Source organism: Balaenoptera physalus, assembly GCF_965194825.1.
Source record: "Balaenoptera physalus genome assembly, chromosome: 16".
Classification (NCBI taxonomy): domain Eukaryota; kingdom Metazoa; phylum Chordata; class Mammalia; order Artiodactyla; family Balaenopteridae; genus Balaenoptera; species Balaenoptera physalus.
The window spans coordinates 45,605,141-45,619,140 of NC_138898.1; the positions used below are offsets into that span (position 1 = coordinate 45,605,141).

General features: G+C 50.4%; 1 protein-coding gene across 3 annotated transcripts in view; it reads left to right on the forward strand.

Annotated features, from left to right (window-relative positions):
- The window catches only part of APMAP (adipocyte plasma membrane associated protein), a 30,145-nt gene extending 17,794 nt beyond the window's left edge, over positions 1–12,351 (forward strand). For 2 of the 3 annotated variants that reach the window (XM_082428639.1, XM_082428640.1), the window contains exons 4-9: positions 2,669–2,761; positions 5,773–5,889; positions 7,000–7,174; positions 7,771–7,905; positions 8,322–8,514; positions 11,279–12,351. In XM_082428639.1, coding sequence (XP_082284765.1) covers positions 2,669–2,761; positions 5,773–5,889; positions 7,000–7,174; positions 7,771–7,905; positions 8,322–8,514; positions 11,279–11,488 — 923 coding nt within the window. In that variant the 3' untranslated portion in view covers positions 11,489–12,351. The remainder of the gene's footprint in view (positions 1–2,668; positions 2,762–5,772; positions 5,890–6,999; positions 7,175–7,770; positions 7,906–8,321; positions 8,515–11,278) is intronic. The other variant, XM_082428641.1, reaches the window with a different exon arrangement.
- The last annotated feature ends 1,649 nt before the right edge of the window (positions 12,352–14,000 follow it).

A 14,000-nucleotide genomic window follows, 5' to 3' on the forward strand; every position in this document is an offset into this window, starting at 1 on the left:
TTATAGAAAATTGGTATCATTTCTTCCTTAAATGTTTAGTAGAATTCATCAGTGAACCCATCTCAGCCTGGTACTGTTTTGGAAGGTTATTAATTATTGATTCATTTCCTCAATAGATAAAGACCTATTCAGATTGTTTCTTTTCTTCTTGTGTGAGTTTTGGCAGATTGTGTCTTTCAAGGAATTGGACCATTTCATCTACATTATCAAATTTGTGGACATAGAGTTGTTCATAGTGTTCCTTTATTATCCTTTTAACGTCCATGGGGTCTATAGTGATGTTCCCGCTTTCATTTCTGATATTGGTAATTTCTGTCTTTTCTCTTTTTTGTTAGCCTGGCTAGAGGATTATTTATTGGGTTGGCCAAAAAGTGCGTTTGGGTTTTCTGTAGCATCTTACGGAAAAACCCAAACAAACTTTTGGGCCAACCCAGTATTTTATTGATTTTTCAAAGAACCAGCTTTTGTTTTGGTGATTTTTCTCTATTGATTTCCTGTTTTCAATTTCATTGATATCTGCTCTAATTTTTATTATTTCTTTCTTCTGCTTACCTGGGGTTTCATTTGCTCTTCTTTTTCTAGTTTCCTAAGATGGAAGCTTAGATGATTGATTTTAGTTCTTTTTTCTTTTCTAATATATGCCTTTGATGCTACAACTTTCTTTCTAAGCACTGCTTTCTCTGCAGCCAGAAAATTTTGATAAGTTGTGTTTTCATTTTAATTTAGTTCAAAATGTTTTCTAATTTCTCTTGAGATTTCTTCTTTGACTTATGTGTTATTTAGAAGTGCACGTTGTTTAATCTCCAAGTATTTTGTGATTTTCCAACTCTCTTTCTATTACTGATTTCTAGTTTAATTTCATTTTGGTCTGAGAGCAGACGTTGTATGATTTTTATTCTTTTAAATTTGTTAAGGTGTGTGTTGTGGCCCAGAATATGGTCTGTCTTGGTGAATGTTCCATGTGAACTTGAGAAAAATATATATTCTGCTGTTGTTTGGATGAGGTAGTTGATATCCAGTTAATCAGTGATGCTGTTGAGTTCAGCTGTGTCTTTACTAATTTTCTGTCTGCAGGATCTTTCCATTTCTTTTTTATTTTTATTTTTTTTATATCGAAGTATAGTTGATTTTCAACGTTGTGTTAATTTCTGCTGTACAGCAAAGTGACTCAGTTACACATATGTGTACGTTCTTTTTCATATTCTTTTTCATTATGGTTTATCCGAGGACATTGAATATAGTTCCCTGTGCTGTACAGTCAGACCTTGTTGTCCATCAGTATCTGTCCATTTCTGAGAGAGGTATGCTGAGGTCTCCTCCCCTAATCATGGATTCATCTGCTTCCTTGCAGTTCTGTCAGTTTTGCCTCATGTATTTTGATGTTTGTTTTTAGGCACATACATGTTAAGGACTGTTATGTCTTCTCTACAGTTGACCCTTTGTCATTACGTGGAGGCCTTCTTTATCCCTGATTGTGTTCCTAGGTCTGCAGCTGCTCTGAGATTAATAGAGCTACTCCAGCTTTCTTTTGATTAGTGTTAGTGTAGTATATCTTTCTCTGTCCCTTCATTTTTAATCTATATGTGTCTGTATATCTAAAGAGGGTTTCTTGTAGACTGCATATAGTTGGGTCTTGTTTTTTGATACACTCTGACAGTCTCTGTTTTTTAATTGGGGTTTTTATACCATTGATGTTGAAAATGATAATTGATACACAGTTGACCCTTGAACAAGTCGGGTTTGAACTGTGTGGGTCCACTTACACGTGGATTTTTTTTCCAGTAAATACATTCTGCAGCACTACTCAATCTGCAGTTGCTTAAATCCATGGGTGCGGAACCTTGTGATGCAGAACCTCTCGAATGCAGGACCTGGAGGGTGTGAGGGCTGACTATAAAGTTATACAGACTTTCGACTGTGCACAGGGTTGACACCCCTAACTCCCAGGTTGTTCAAGGGTTAACTGTAGTTGGATTACTATCTCCCATATTTGTTACTGTTTTCTATTCATTGCCTTTGTTTTTTTTATTTCTTATTTTCTCTTCTACTCTCCTTCTGACTTTGTAGTTTCAGCTGAACATTTATGATTCTATTTTCTCTCCTTCACATATCAGTTATACTTATTTTAAAAACTTTTTTTAGTGGTTGCCCTAGAGTTTGCAATATACATTTAAAAATATGGAGCATTTCATGAATTTGCACATCATCTTTGTGGTTCCAGTTCTAGTGTATGTGCTGCTGAAGTGAGCACTTAATTTTACACCGAGGGCCTTCCTAGCAGTTCTTCCCCTTTGGTTGGGTGTAATCGGCTTCAGCAGCAGACACTGACATGAAGCAGACGTGAACAACCCCGAGTGCTGAGTGTCAGCCCGAGGGTCCCCGCTTCTTTGAGGGTAGAAAATCCTGTTTTTATCCCTTACTGGTGTCTGCTGTGCCCTGGATCCAGCCTCAGGGTCATGACCATGCTGGTTCTGAGGCCCCCATGGGGTTTATCGCTGCACGTGTTAAGACTTTTGTCCCCAGACACCACTTGCCTTCATCTTCAAAACTGCCGTTTCCTCTCTGGAGATAAAAAGCACAGACTGGCCGCCTCTGTTGTAGAAGGTTGTGAGAGCACAGTTCTTAGGCTAACCCAGTAACACCCTTATTCCCTCCTATCTTTAAACAGATGTAATGTTCACTGGTACAGCAGATGGCCGAGTCGTAAAACTTGAAAACGGTGAAGTAGAGACCATCGCCCGGTTTGGCTCAGGCCCATGCAGTAAGTCAGTGACCCCTGACATGTGTCTCTTCCAGGCACCCAGGAGGGTGCCAGGAGGAGCTGAGTTCCCCAGAAGTCGGGTCCTTGGAGGAGGAGAGCCTGACGGCCCAGCTAGAGGCTGCCTGGGCTCCTCATTTGCCACCTGTGCTTGCAGTTTCCCATCCAGCTGTGGCCGTGGCCCTGCCGGGCCCTCACACCCCAGAGCTGCTGCAAGAGGTGTGGGCTTTGTTCCTCACGTGCTAGAGCGCATTCCTGCACTAGCCCCTCAGGAACCTCAGCCCTGCATCCAGAGTGAAATACCCTTAGGTCACTCAGCTTTTAGAAACTCACTGTTTAAAAACTGGTAGCTCCCAGACTTATTTGTTATCTTTTTTTAAGAGCTAGAATGTTTTTCTAAAAATGATGCATTTTTATGGTGAAATGCGAACAACGCGGAGAAGAAAGTAAAAATCACCTCAGAGTCTTCTCAGATGTAACTGTTAACAATTTAATGAATAACTTTTCAGATTTCTTTCTGTTCATGGATACTCACACCCATACATGGTTTTATGTGATGGAATCATACTCTACATTTGGGTATTTAACCTGCTTTTTCCCACTCCGTATTTTGCCTATAAGTGCCTCTGCAGTAAGTGCCCTGCAGTATACACCTTGAGGAGCACACCCTGCAGTAAGCACCCTGCGGTAAGCACCCTGCAGTAAGCACCCTGCGGTAAGCACCCTGCAGTAAGCACTCTGCAATAAGCACCCTATAGTAAGTGCCCTGCAGTAAGCACCCTGCAGTAAGCACCCTGCAGTAAACACCCTGCGGTAAGCACTCTATAGTAAGTGCCCTGCAGTAAACACCCTGCGGTAAGCACCCTATAGTAAGTGCCCTGCAGTAAGCACTCTGCAGTAAGCACCCTGCGGTAAGCACCCTGCAGTAAGCACTCTGCAATAAGCACCCTGCAGTAAACACCCTGCGGTAAGCACCCTATAGTAAGTGCCCTGCAGTAAGCACCCTGCAGTAAGCACCCTGCAGTAAACACCCTGCGGTAAGCACTCTATAGTAAGTGCCCTGCAGTAAACACCCTGCGGTAAGCACCCTATAGTAAGTGCCCTGCAGTAAGCACTCTGCAGTAAGCACCCTGCGGTAAGCACCCTGCAGTAAGCACTCTGCAATAAGCACCCTGCAGTAAACACCCTGCGGTAAGCACCCTATAGTAAGTGCCCTGCAGTAAGCACTCTGCAGTAAGCACCCTGCAGTAAGCACTCTGCAGTAAGCACTCTGCAGTAAGCACCCTGCGGTAAACACCCTGCGGTAAGCACCCTATAGTAAGTGCCCTGCAGTAAGCACTCTGCAGTAAGCACCCTGCAGTAAGCACCCTGCAGTAAACACCCTGCGGTAAGCACCCTGCAGTAAACACCCTGCGGTAAGCACTCTGCAGTAAGCACTCTGCAATAAGCACACTGCAGTAAGCACCCTGCAGTAAACACCCTGCGGTAAGCACCCTATAGTAAGTGCCCTGCAGTAAGCACTCTGCAGTAAGCATCCTGCAGTAAGCACTCTGCAGTAAGCACCCTGCAGTAAGCACCCTGCAGTAAACACCCTGCGGTAAGCACCCTGCAGTAAACACCCTGCGGTAAGCACTCTGCAGTAAGCACTCTGCAATAAGCACACTGCAGTAAGCACCCTGCAGTAAGCACTCTGCAATAAGCACCCTGCAGTAAGCACCCTGCGGTAAACACCCTGCGGTAAGCACCCTGCAGTAAACACCCTGCGGTAAGCACCCTATAGTAAGTGCCCTGTAGTAAGCACTCTGCAGTAAGCACCCTGCAGTAAGCACTCTGCAATAAGCACACTGCAGTAAGCACCCTGCAGTAAACACCCTGCGGTAAGCACCCTATAGTAAGTGCCCTGCAGTAAGCACTCTGCAGTAAGCACCCTGCAGTAAGCACTCTGCAATAAGCACCCTGCAGTAAGCACCCTGCAGTAAACACCCTGCGGTAAGCACCCTATAGTAAGTGCCCTGCAGTAAGCACTCTGCAGTAAGCACCCTGCAGTAAGCTCTCTGCAATAAGCACACTGCAGTAAGCACCCTGCAGTAAACACCCTGCGGTAAGCACCCTATAGTAAGTGCCCTGCAGTAAGCACCCTGCAGTAAGCACTCTGCAGTAAGCACCCTGCAGTAAGCACACTGCAGTAAGCACCCTGCAGTAAACACCCTGCAGTAAGCACCCTATAGTAAGTGCCCTGCAGTAAACACCCTGCGGTAAGCACCCTATAGTAAGTGCCCTGCAGTAAGCACTCTGCAGTAAGCACCCTGCAGTAAGCACTCTGCAGTAAGCACCCTGCAGTAAGCACCCTGCAGTAAGCACTCTGCAGTAAGCACCCTATAGTAAGTGCCCTGCAGTAAGCACCCTGCAGTAAGCACCCTATACTAAGTGCCCTGCAGTAAGCACTCTGCAGTAAGCACCCTGCAGTAAGCACTCTGTGATAAGTGCCCTGCAGGGAGTGCCCAGCAATAAATATGCTCTGCCACAGGTTTAAAAAGAGTATAGGTAGTAGAACAGGAGAATGGATCTAAGCAGTAAAATAGGAGCTTTCCCTTTATGACGGGTGGAGGGACCCTGCCATGTCCCTGGATGGGCACAGCATTCAGGTCCAGCTGTTGGGCTTAAATCCCACTCCTGAGGTTCTGGGGGATTCAGGAGTGGGGCCTGTGTCTGCTGACGTCCCTGAGTTAACTGTTTGAGTCTCAGGGTGCTGATGTGAACTTGATTCTTGGGTATCAGTTGCTGTGCTTATGTCCACATCCAGATTGTCGGGTGGTCCCTCTAGACATGCTGGACAATTGTCCTGAACTCTAGGGGGGCTGGAACACGGGGGGCCGAGTCTGTCTCTGATGCCATGGTCTGTTTTGTTCTCTGCAGCATGATGCAGGTTTAGGACAGGGTGGAGGAGGTGTTTGGACACTGAGGGGCCACAAATCTTGGACCAGCCACTGATTCCTGTCTGTTTGTTTCCCTAGAAACCCGAGATGACGAGCCTGCTTGTGGGAGACCCCTGGGCATCCGGGCCGGGCCCAACGGGACCCTTTTTGTGGCTGATGCATACAAAGGGCTATTTGAAGTAAATCCCTGGAAACGTAAGTGACAGTAACTTGTTTCCTTCTATGATGATTGCCGATCTTTTAAACAATATGTGCATTTATTTATAAATGGATTTAGTAGAATTTGTTCAGTACAGTCTACTGGAGACCCTGATGTTTTTCTTACTCACTGAATGGAACTGAAAATATTACCTGCAGATACCAGCCAGTATTCACACCGTGTGGCTCCTCACTTATGCCTGCTTCTGGCGCATTCCCTCCTTTCCCCTGGCCTTTGTGTTTGAGCCACAGGATCTCAGCAGGACTCATTTTGAGGATGTTAGGCTCCTCTTCTTATCTTTACTTCTCTGTGTATTCCTCTGCTTCTGGTCTCGCTGTTTGTTTTCTGCCTCTCTGTCTTTTCATTTTTCCTTCCTCCAGCTCCTTCTCCTGTTTCTCTCCCCTGACTGGGCGTGATGTCACCTCGATCAGTGCTACAGTATTGCTGTGTGCGCTTCAGTGGGAGGTTCATGCGGAGGGAGGAGTTGCCATCGGGGGTGGTGCACCAGGCCCCCGGGCGGCCCCTGCTCTGCTGGCTGCTGGCTGTGTGAGAGTTACTCAGCCTCTCTGTGCCTGCTTTCCTCACCCACGGGGCAGGGATGACGGGAGTGCCTGCCATGTGGGATAGTCGTGGGGGGTTTAAATGGGATTATATGTGGGAAGCACTGAGCGCTCCTTGAACGTTTGTGCTACAATCTAAAAAGATTTACTACGATTCCTGCTTTTTAAATTTAAAAGCAGATGAGGTGAACATTCTATAATTCTCTCAAGCAAACAAATAGAAAATTGCCTTTTTAACCTAAGATTCTTAGCAGATTTTTAAGTCAGTTGGTCTTGATAAAAGGAGTTCCTCATCCTTAGAGGGGGGATTCTGCCTTTAGTGGAGCTGGTCTAAAAAAATTCATCACCTAATAGAAAGAAAGGAAAACACTGATTTTTACTGTAAGAAGGAATAAATCTTCTGTCAGGACACGGAGAAGCTCATTTAGTTTTTCCTTTTAAATCAGTTAGGCCGATTGATATTTTGAAATTATTGAGATACACGTTCTTAGAATACAAGCAAGTCTCTCCCCTTCTTTCCTTTTCTTCCTCCCCCCCTTCCCTCAGGTGAAGTAAAACTGCTGCTGTCCTCCGAGACACCCATTGAGGGGAGGAAAATGTCCTTCGTGAACGATCTTACAGTAACTCGGGACGGGAGGAAGATTTATTTTACGGATTCTAGCAGCAAATGGCAAAGACGAGATTATCTGCTTCTGGTGATGGAGGGGACGGATGATGGTCGGTGAGTGTTCCTTCCGGGTCTTCTCCTCAGGGAGGCCGTAGACAGGCAGGGTGACTTCGCAGAGCTTATTACATCCAGGAATTGTTGGGGTGTTTCTGAGCATAGTACTCAGCTTTTAAGGGAGGATCTTACTGTCTCCTGGAAACAGGTGGCAGACACAATGAAACAGCGAGATGTTCTCACTTTCTTCTTTGGAGTAATGAAGGTAGAATGGCCAGGTTGTCTGAGGGTGTGGTCTCGCAGCCGGGGGAGACCTCACAGGTGGCCTCTGAAGGGGACTCCTGTGAGGCTGCAGCCACGGTGGCCCTCCCTGGTGCTGAACCAGTGCTCAGGTCAGCGAGAGAACTGACTGTGGGCTTTTCTGGAGGAGGGTGCCTGGGTCTGCCCTGGACAGGGATGGGCCTGCCCTGGACAGGGATGGGCCTGCAGGGACAGCCTAGAACTGGTCTGAGCGGAGGATGGGGGCCCTGCTACTTCTGTGGAGGACGAGTCCCCCTCCATAGGCCCTGGCCCGAGGGCCCAGACCGGGAGCAGGGCTCCAGCCCAGCAGGGGCCCCCAGACACCCCGTGTGACCCTCCGCTGTTGGCTCCCACAGCCTGCTGGAGTACGACACCGAGACCAAGGAGGTGAAGGTTTTGCTGGACCACCTGCGGTTCCCCAACGGGGTACAGCTCTCTCCTGCAGAGGACTTTGTCCTGGTGGCGGAATTGACCATGGCGAGGATCAGGAGGTGCGTGAGCTGATGTCAAGTCCACCGGGCTGTGGGCCGGGCGGGTGTGAGGTGTCAGCTGCAGAGCCTGCGACGCAGCGGGTGCCTGTCCTGTGTGATGAGAGAGTCATCTTCCCTCTCCCTTCCTCAGCCTTCTTGCGCGTCATGGGCTGGGAGAGTCTTGATGGAATGCTGACAGCAATCCCGGCCCTTTTCCCTGCTGGTGGGCCTGGTCCGGACTTGCTTCCTGCACCTGCTTCTCGCTGGGCCCAGGGCTCTGAGGGCTTCTAGGAGCAGCCGTGACATCGTTCGTGATGGACGTGTTTATAGTTGTATCCATTCGGTTATTGGGACCAAGACCAATTTGGTGCTCGGCTAAAATTTTTCCTTTAATTGGGGGGGCTGCCACTCATTGCCTGCTTGGGTGAATTTTTCAGGTTCTACGTGTCTGGCCTGATGAAGGGAGGGGCCGACCTGTTTGTGGAGAACTTGCCTGGATTCCCGGACAACATCCGAGCCAGCAGCTCCGGGGGTTACTGGGTCGGCATGTCGACCATTCGCTCCAATCCTGGGTTTTCCATGTTGGATTTCTTATCCGAGAGACCGTATCTTAAAAGAATGATTTTTAAGGTAACTGTGAAAACTATTGATTTCAAAAAACAAAATGAAAATGCACCTAATTATGGGTTTTTGATCTTTATGGAAGCTCTGAAAATTCTAGTTCTGCTTATAGTATTTGGTGCTTTTAATGACTTCTTTAAAACATATTTTATTCTTCGCCTTGTAATGTAAATGTAAACATTTGAGCCCTCTGATTTTTTTCTCCTGGTTTCCTTGTCTGGGTATTTTTATCGTCACCCTCCCCGTTGTGACCTGTTGGGGCCTCTGCCCTGCCTGTCCCTCTTGCTCTCCGCTCTCCCCCAGACCCCGCCCCCAGCAAACTCAGCTCTTCCTTGAGTGGTTGCAGGTGCCCCTTCCTCCCGCCCCACTTCCTCCTGCCTCCTCGGAGCCTCATCACCCCCTTCATGGGATTCCGCCCATGTCCTTAGATGCAAATACTAAACTATTTGAGCCTTAAGGTCCTGGAAGGTGCTGGGCAGCAGTTGCTGAGTCTGTGCGGCACGTAGCCCTGTGTCTGTGCCCAGCCAAGGGCTGCGGGCACCTTCTCAGTGAGGCTGGCCCACGTCCTTCAGTGTTGTTCCGAGTTCGGCAGGTCACTGTTCAGAAATGACGCATCATCGGCTGCAGAGTTACATCTGTTTGCTGGGGCCTGGAGGGGGCAGAATGGCAGAGTGGGCAAGGAGAAGGGTTTTGAGGAAGGCCTGACCAGCTGTGGGGCCCTGGGCAGGGGATGTGGTCTCTCTGCCTCAGTTTCTCCATCTGTCAAGTGGGAAGAATAATAGCACTTCATTAGGTGATGGAAAAATTTAATGAGAATATGCAGATGATACCCTTAGCTGAGTACAGTGAGTGCTCGAAGCTGGTACCCATCAGAGGATGTGCTCTGTCCGTGGTGATCGCATCTCTCCCCTGGTTGATAGGATGCATCTCTGCCCTGGTGGGACGTGTGCTCCATCAGAGCAGGTGCTTTTTCTGTTGAGTTCCCTCCTTTATCCTCAGCGCCTAGAACAGTGTCTGCATCAGGAGCCAAGACCGTGCGTGAGAAAGAGCCAGCGGGGTGGGCGTGTTCTCGGACATGGGCGTCCTGGGCAGGAGTGGCCCGGCGTCTTCATGTGGCTGGGAGATAGATGGTGGGTCTGGGGCAGGTGGGAGGTGGGAGAGGACCACAGGCCTTGCAGACTTGAAAAGGAGGTTAGATTTTCTTCAGAATGTTGTTGAAGTCTTTGAGGATTTTCTTTTTTTATTTTTGAGACAACATCAGACCTAAAAAGCAGCAGGAAGGGAACAGAGAACGTCTTTCCCGCAGCTGTTTGCAGACAGGTGGCTGACCAGTCGCCCTCGGACGCTCTAAGCACTGTTCCTATAGCAGGGACGACCCCCTTGGGACAGGATATCCCGCAGATACGTGTGACCCTCCGGTGCACAGACCCAGCCCAGGCTCGCCAGTGGCCCAGGGGTGTCCTTTGTAATGGGACTGTGCCCAGGGTCGGGCTGGCTTAGTCGCTGCCTCTCCTTGTCCCCTTCAGCTTGGAGCAGCTCCCAGACCTGACCTTCAGGATCCCAGGTCAGCTCTGCTGCAGAATGTCCCTGCCTTGGGCTGCCTGGTGTTTCTCACGGTCAGGTTCAGGCTGTGCCTCTCCGGTGCCCTCATTGTGATCTGTTGGGAGGTGCCTGGTGTCCACTTGTCCCTGCAGTGCCCGTCACCTCATCCAGTGGTGGCTGCCGGGTTTCCACTGTGAAGTTACTCTTTATCATTTGTAATTAATCAGTATTTTGTGGGGATAGTGTCATTATGATCTCGGGGTTGATGGTTTTATCAGTGATTATGATCGGTTAACCATTGTTGCTTACTTTGACGCTCACATTGTCCGGCCGTGGCCAGTGGGAGCCCCATCCGTATGGCCCCTTGACCTTTGCATGTGTCCCAGTCGTTCTTGGAGTAGTTCCTGCTTCCTGGCCCTGCACATTGTTCATGCTCCTCTCGTTCTTTCCCTGCCCCGCTCTGGGATCAGCCGTTTCTCAGGGATCCTGGCTCCTCCGAGAGGGGACAGGTGCCAAGTGTGCTTACTGACGGGGTGTCGCTGCTCCCAGGCCCTCGTGACAGAGCTGGGGGGTGTGTTTTAAGCTGCCCGTTTTCTTACCGTCTGTGTTTGTACTTCCCTTCTCTAAGGGTGAAAAACCTGGGTCTCATGCTCCTTCATACCTATGTGATCAGATTCCCCAGTTGTCCCTGTCTGTAGCCATTGTCCCCTGTCACGTGGCCTCAGCTGTCATGTGGCCCCCACATCACATGGCCCCGGCTAGGGCTCTAGCACCCATGCCAGCCCTTTTCCCTCCTCCCAGCCGTGTGCAGGGGCCTTACCTCTCAAGGGCTCATGGCCTGTGCCAGGTCACCCTGCTGCAGGACACCATCTCCCCTGCTTGGGCCCTGACACCCTGCTTGGAGCCATGGCCCTGTCTTTTCTCCAGCATGGACTCTCCCTGCTCAGATCGACTCTCTGGTCTGGGCCGCCCCCTGCACGCACCTACCCTGCTTGGCTCCACAAGCTACTTCTTGACTGAATTGTTCAGGTGTGGGGTGTGCCAATATTTTAAAAAGGCAGCTGCAGTGCCGTGTGGAAGCGAGCCGGTGGGGAGGTGGTCCAGCAGCCAGGAGAGGTGGGGGGCAGGGTGGGTGGGACGTGCACAGCAGGTGACAAGAGCCACGGTGCCCGGCCTGCGGGACTCCACGTGGCCCGCGTCATGCTCCCCTCTCACTGTGCTTCCCTTTCAGCTGTTCAGCCAGGAGACGGTGATGAAGTTTGTGCCGCGGTACAGCCTTGTCCTGGAGCTCAGTGACAGCGGGGCCTTCCGGAGGAGCCTGCACGACCCCGATGGGCAGGTGGCTGCTTATGTGAGCGAGGTGCACGAGCATGACGGGCACCTGTACCTGGGCTCCTTTAGGTCCCCCTTCCTCTGCAGACTCCGCCTGCAGTCTGCCTAGGCCCGTCGTTGCCCTGCGCGCCACCCCTGGGCCAGGAGGTGTGTGGACACACCCTTCCCACCTGCACCTGCCGGTCCACGGAGGTGTGGTGCAGCCTCTCGGGACACCCTTACCTGCACTTGGCCTTGCATCTGCCGTGGGGGAGATGAGTCCACGTAAAGCCCTTTTCTCTTCCAAACCTTCCCAAGTGCAGTGATTCTTTAGGACCCGGGGACTTGGTGCACTTAACAGGCTTCAGGTGTGGGGATGGAGCTGTGGGTGAGTCGGCTGGCGTCTCGCTTTTGCTGCTGGCTGTGTCCCGCCAGCCTCGATGCCTTTGTTGTTAAATGGGTGATACCTGTCTTTGTGGGAGGGGCTCCGGGAGGGCGCGGAGAGCTCAGAGCAAACGTGTGTGAAGCCTCGGATGGGCTGTGCAGGCGAAGAGGGCACGGCTACGTTCCCCAGAGTCAAGTGAGGCCCGAGCCTCGGCCCTGGGCGTCCCTCCCGTGGCTCCCACCCTCCTGCTGCATCTGGCCCCCTCCCTACCCGGGTCCCCGCCAGCGCTCTGAAGGCCAGTTCCTGGGTGTGTGTGGAGGAAGAGCACGTTGATTCCAGCAGCTCAGAGAACTCAGCGGCTACTCCATGGACAGCCTGCCGTGCGGATCAGAGGATGGGGAGTGAAGGTGGGTGCTGGGCACCAGGAGTCCTGTTCACACGCCTCACCCCAGACCCAGGTGTGAATAGTGCACGTGCTGGGGTTGCGTCTGCTCTAGTGTTACAAGCCTGACGCTGCTGTGTGTCCTGACGGGTGTGTCCACACATGGTCCCGGTTGTGGGGTGATCCATGTGATTATGGTAATTAAATGGACTTTTCTGCTGATTAACCTCTTGATGGTGTTGCCTTGGAATTTCTTCTGTGCTTTAATCTACTTTAACAGTGAGTGAGGTCTTGTCCTCTGCCTGTCATGAGGGCCGTTCTGCTGGGGTCATGTTTAGATTTGCTCGGGGCCTCCCCTGTGGCCACCTGCCTCCCACGCTGACTCAGTCCACATGACACTGCTCTCCTGTTTCCATTCTGCAAGGTGGGGCTGATGTCTGCTCCTTCCTTTCCCGCGTATTTGTGAGAACACGTCAGGGATTGTGTCTCTGGAATTGTCTTTGTGACTTGAAAAGACGGTATTTTGACTAGGGGATGACATTGAACGTCAAGGATGGCCGACATCGTGGTGAGACTTGAACCATTTGTGTCTTGTGCTGGTTCATAGCTCCTTTCCCTTCCCTGCTCCTCTCCATTTTAGGGGAGAGAGTCAGGATCTGATGGGGGCTCATTCCGAGTTGCCTGCTCGGGGCCAGCTTTACGCACAGCCGCATACAGCAGAGTCAGACTGGCTGCATGGCCGTGATGTGACCCGTGTCCTGTCAGGTGATGTAACTTCATAGGAAATGCTTTTTAACAGGCAACAGTGCACCCGTGTATCGAGTCTGCAGGAATAGTAAGGTGAAACCTGACCATTCTGCCTTGAAAACACACAACCCAAGCGCGCTGACCCTGAACGTTTCTTCTTGGTTGGGAACTGAGGGCTGCGCTCTCAGTGCAGAGAAGCTGGTAGCTTTTCACAGTTTTCAGCAAAGGTGTCTTTTTTTTTGTTTTGACTCAGATATTGATTTTCTGTCTCAAAGTGTCATTTCCTGTGTTTTATCTGGTAATTTGCCATGATGAGGTGCAAAATATAGCCTCATTAGGCTTAAATATATGATAGGTTTTTGTTGTAAACATGAAACGGATTTGCTCTAATGGGAATTACTAACAGGCTCTTAAAATTAAATCAAGTGATTCACTCACTGTGTGCTTCTTTGTCATCCACTACAAAAACTCCATCAGGACTCAGTTGCTGCCTTTTATAGGACGGAGGCCCCGCGTTGAGGTTTTTGTCATCAGCCTTTGCTCTGCCGTGTTGAGTTTTCATGTGCACTGACCTCTTTGTGATATAAGGAGACGTGGCCGCGTCTCACGGGGGAACTGAGGCTGGGGAGGGACCTGCCTAGGGGCACAGGCGGCTGGGGGCGAGGAGGCAGGGTGGCTGCCCAGTCCAGTGGTCAGACCTGCGGGTGCCTATGTCCCCGGGCACCGAGGTGGGACAGCAGCGGGGCTAAGCCTTGCAGGTGGTCCTCTGGGTGGCTGCGTTCCTCAGGGCCTGGCCCGTCTGCAACCCGGGGCGGGCTGGGCTACATCTGGAGTGGAGGCCCTGAAGCTGGATCCCCGAGTCTGCACGGCTGGTGAGCAGGGGCGGAGGGCCTGGCGGGGAGGCTCTGGAACACAGAGCAGGGCAGGCCTGTCTGTCGGGAGTTTGACTGGTTTTGGTCAGTTTGAGACCTCAAGTGTTTCTTCTTCCTGGTCATAATTCTGGTACTGTATGTCTTAGAATTCTGTATCCTTAGCTTTACATTTTCCCAGTGACAGTGAATGAGATGAAGGGGCAGCTTCCCACTGTCAGAATCATTCCCTCTTAGAGCAAAGCTGATAAGTTTTAAA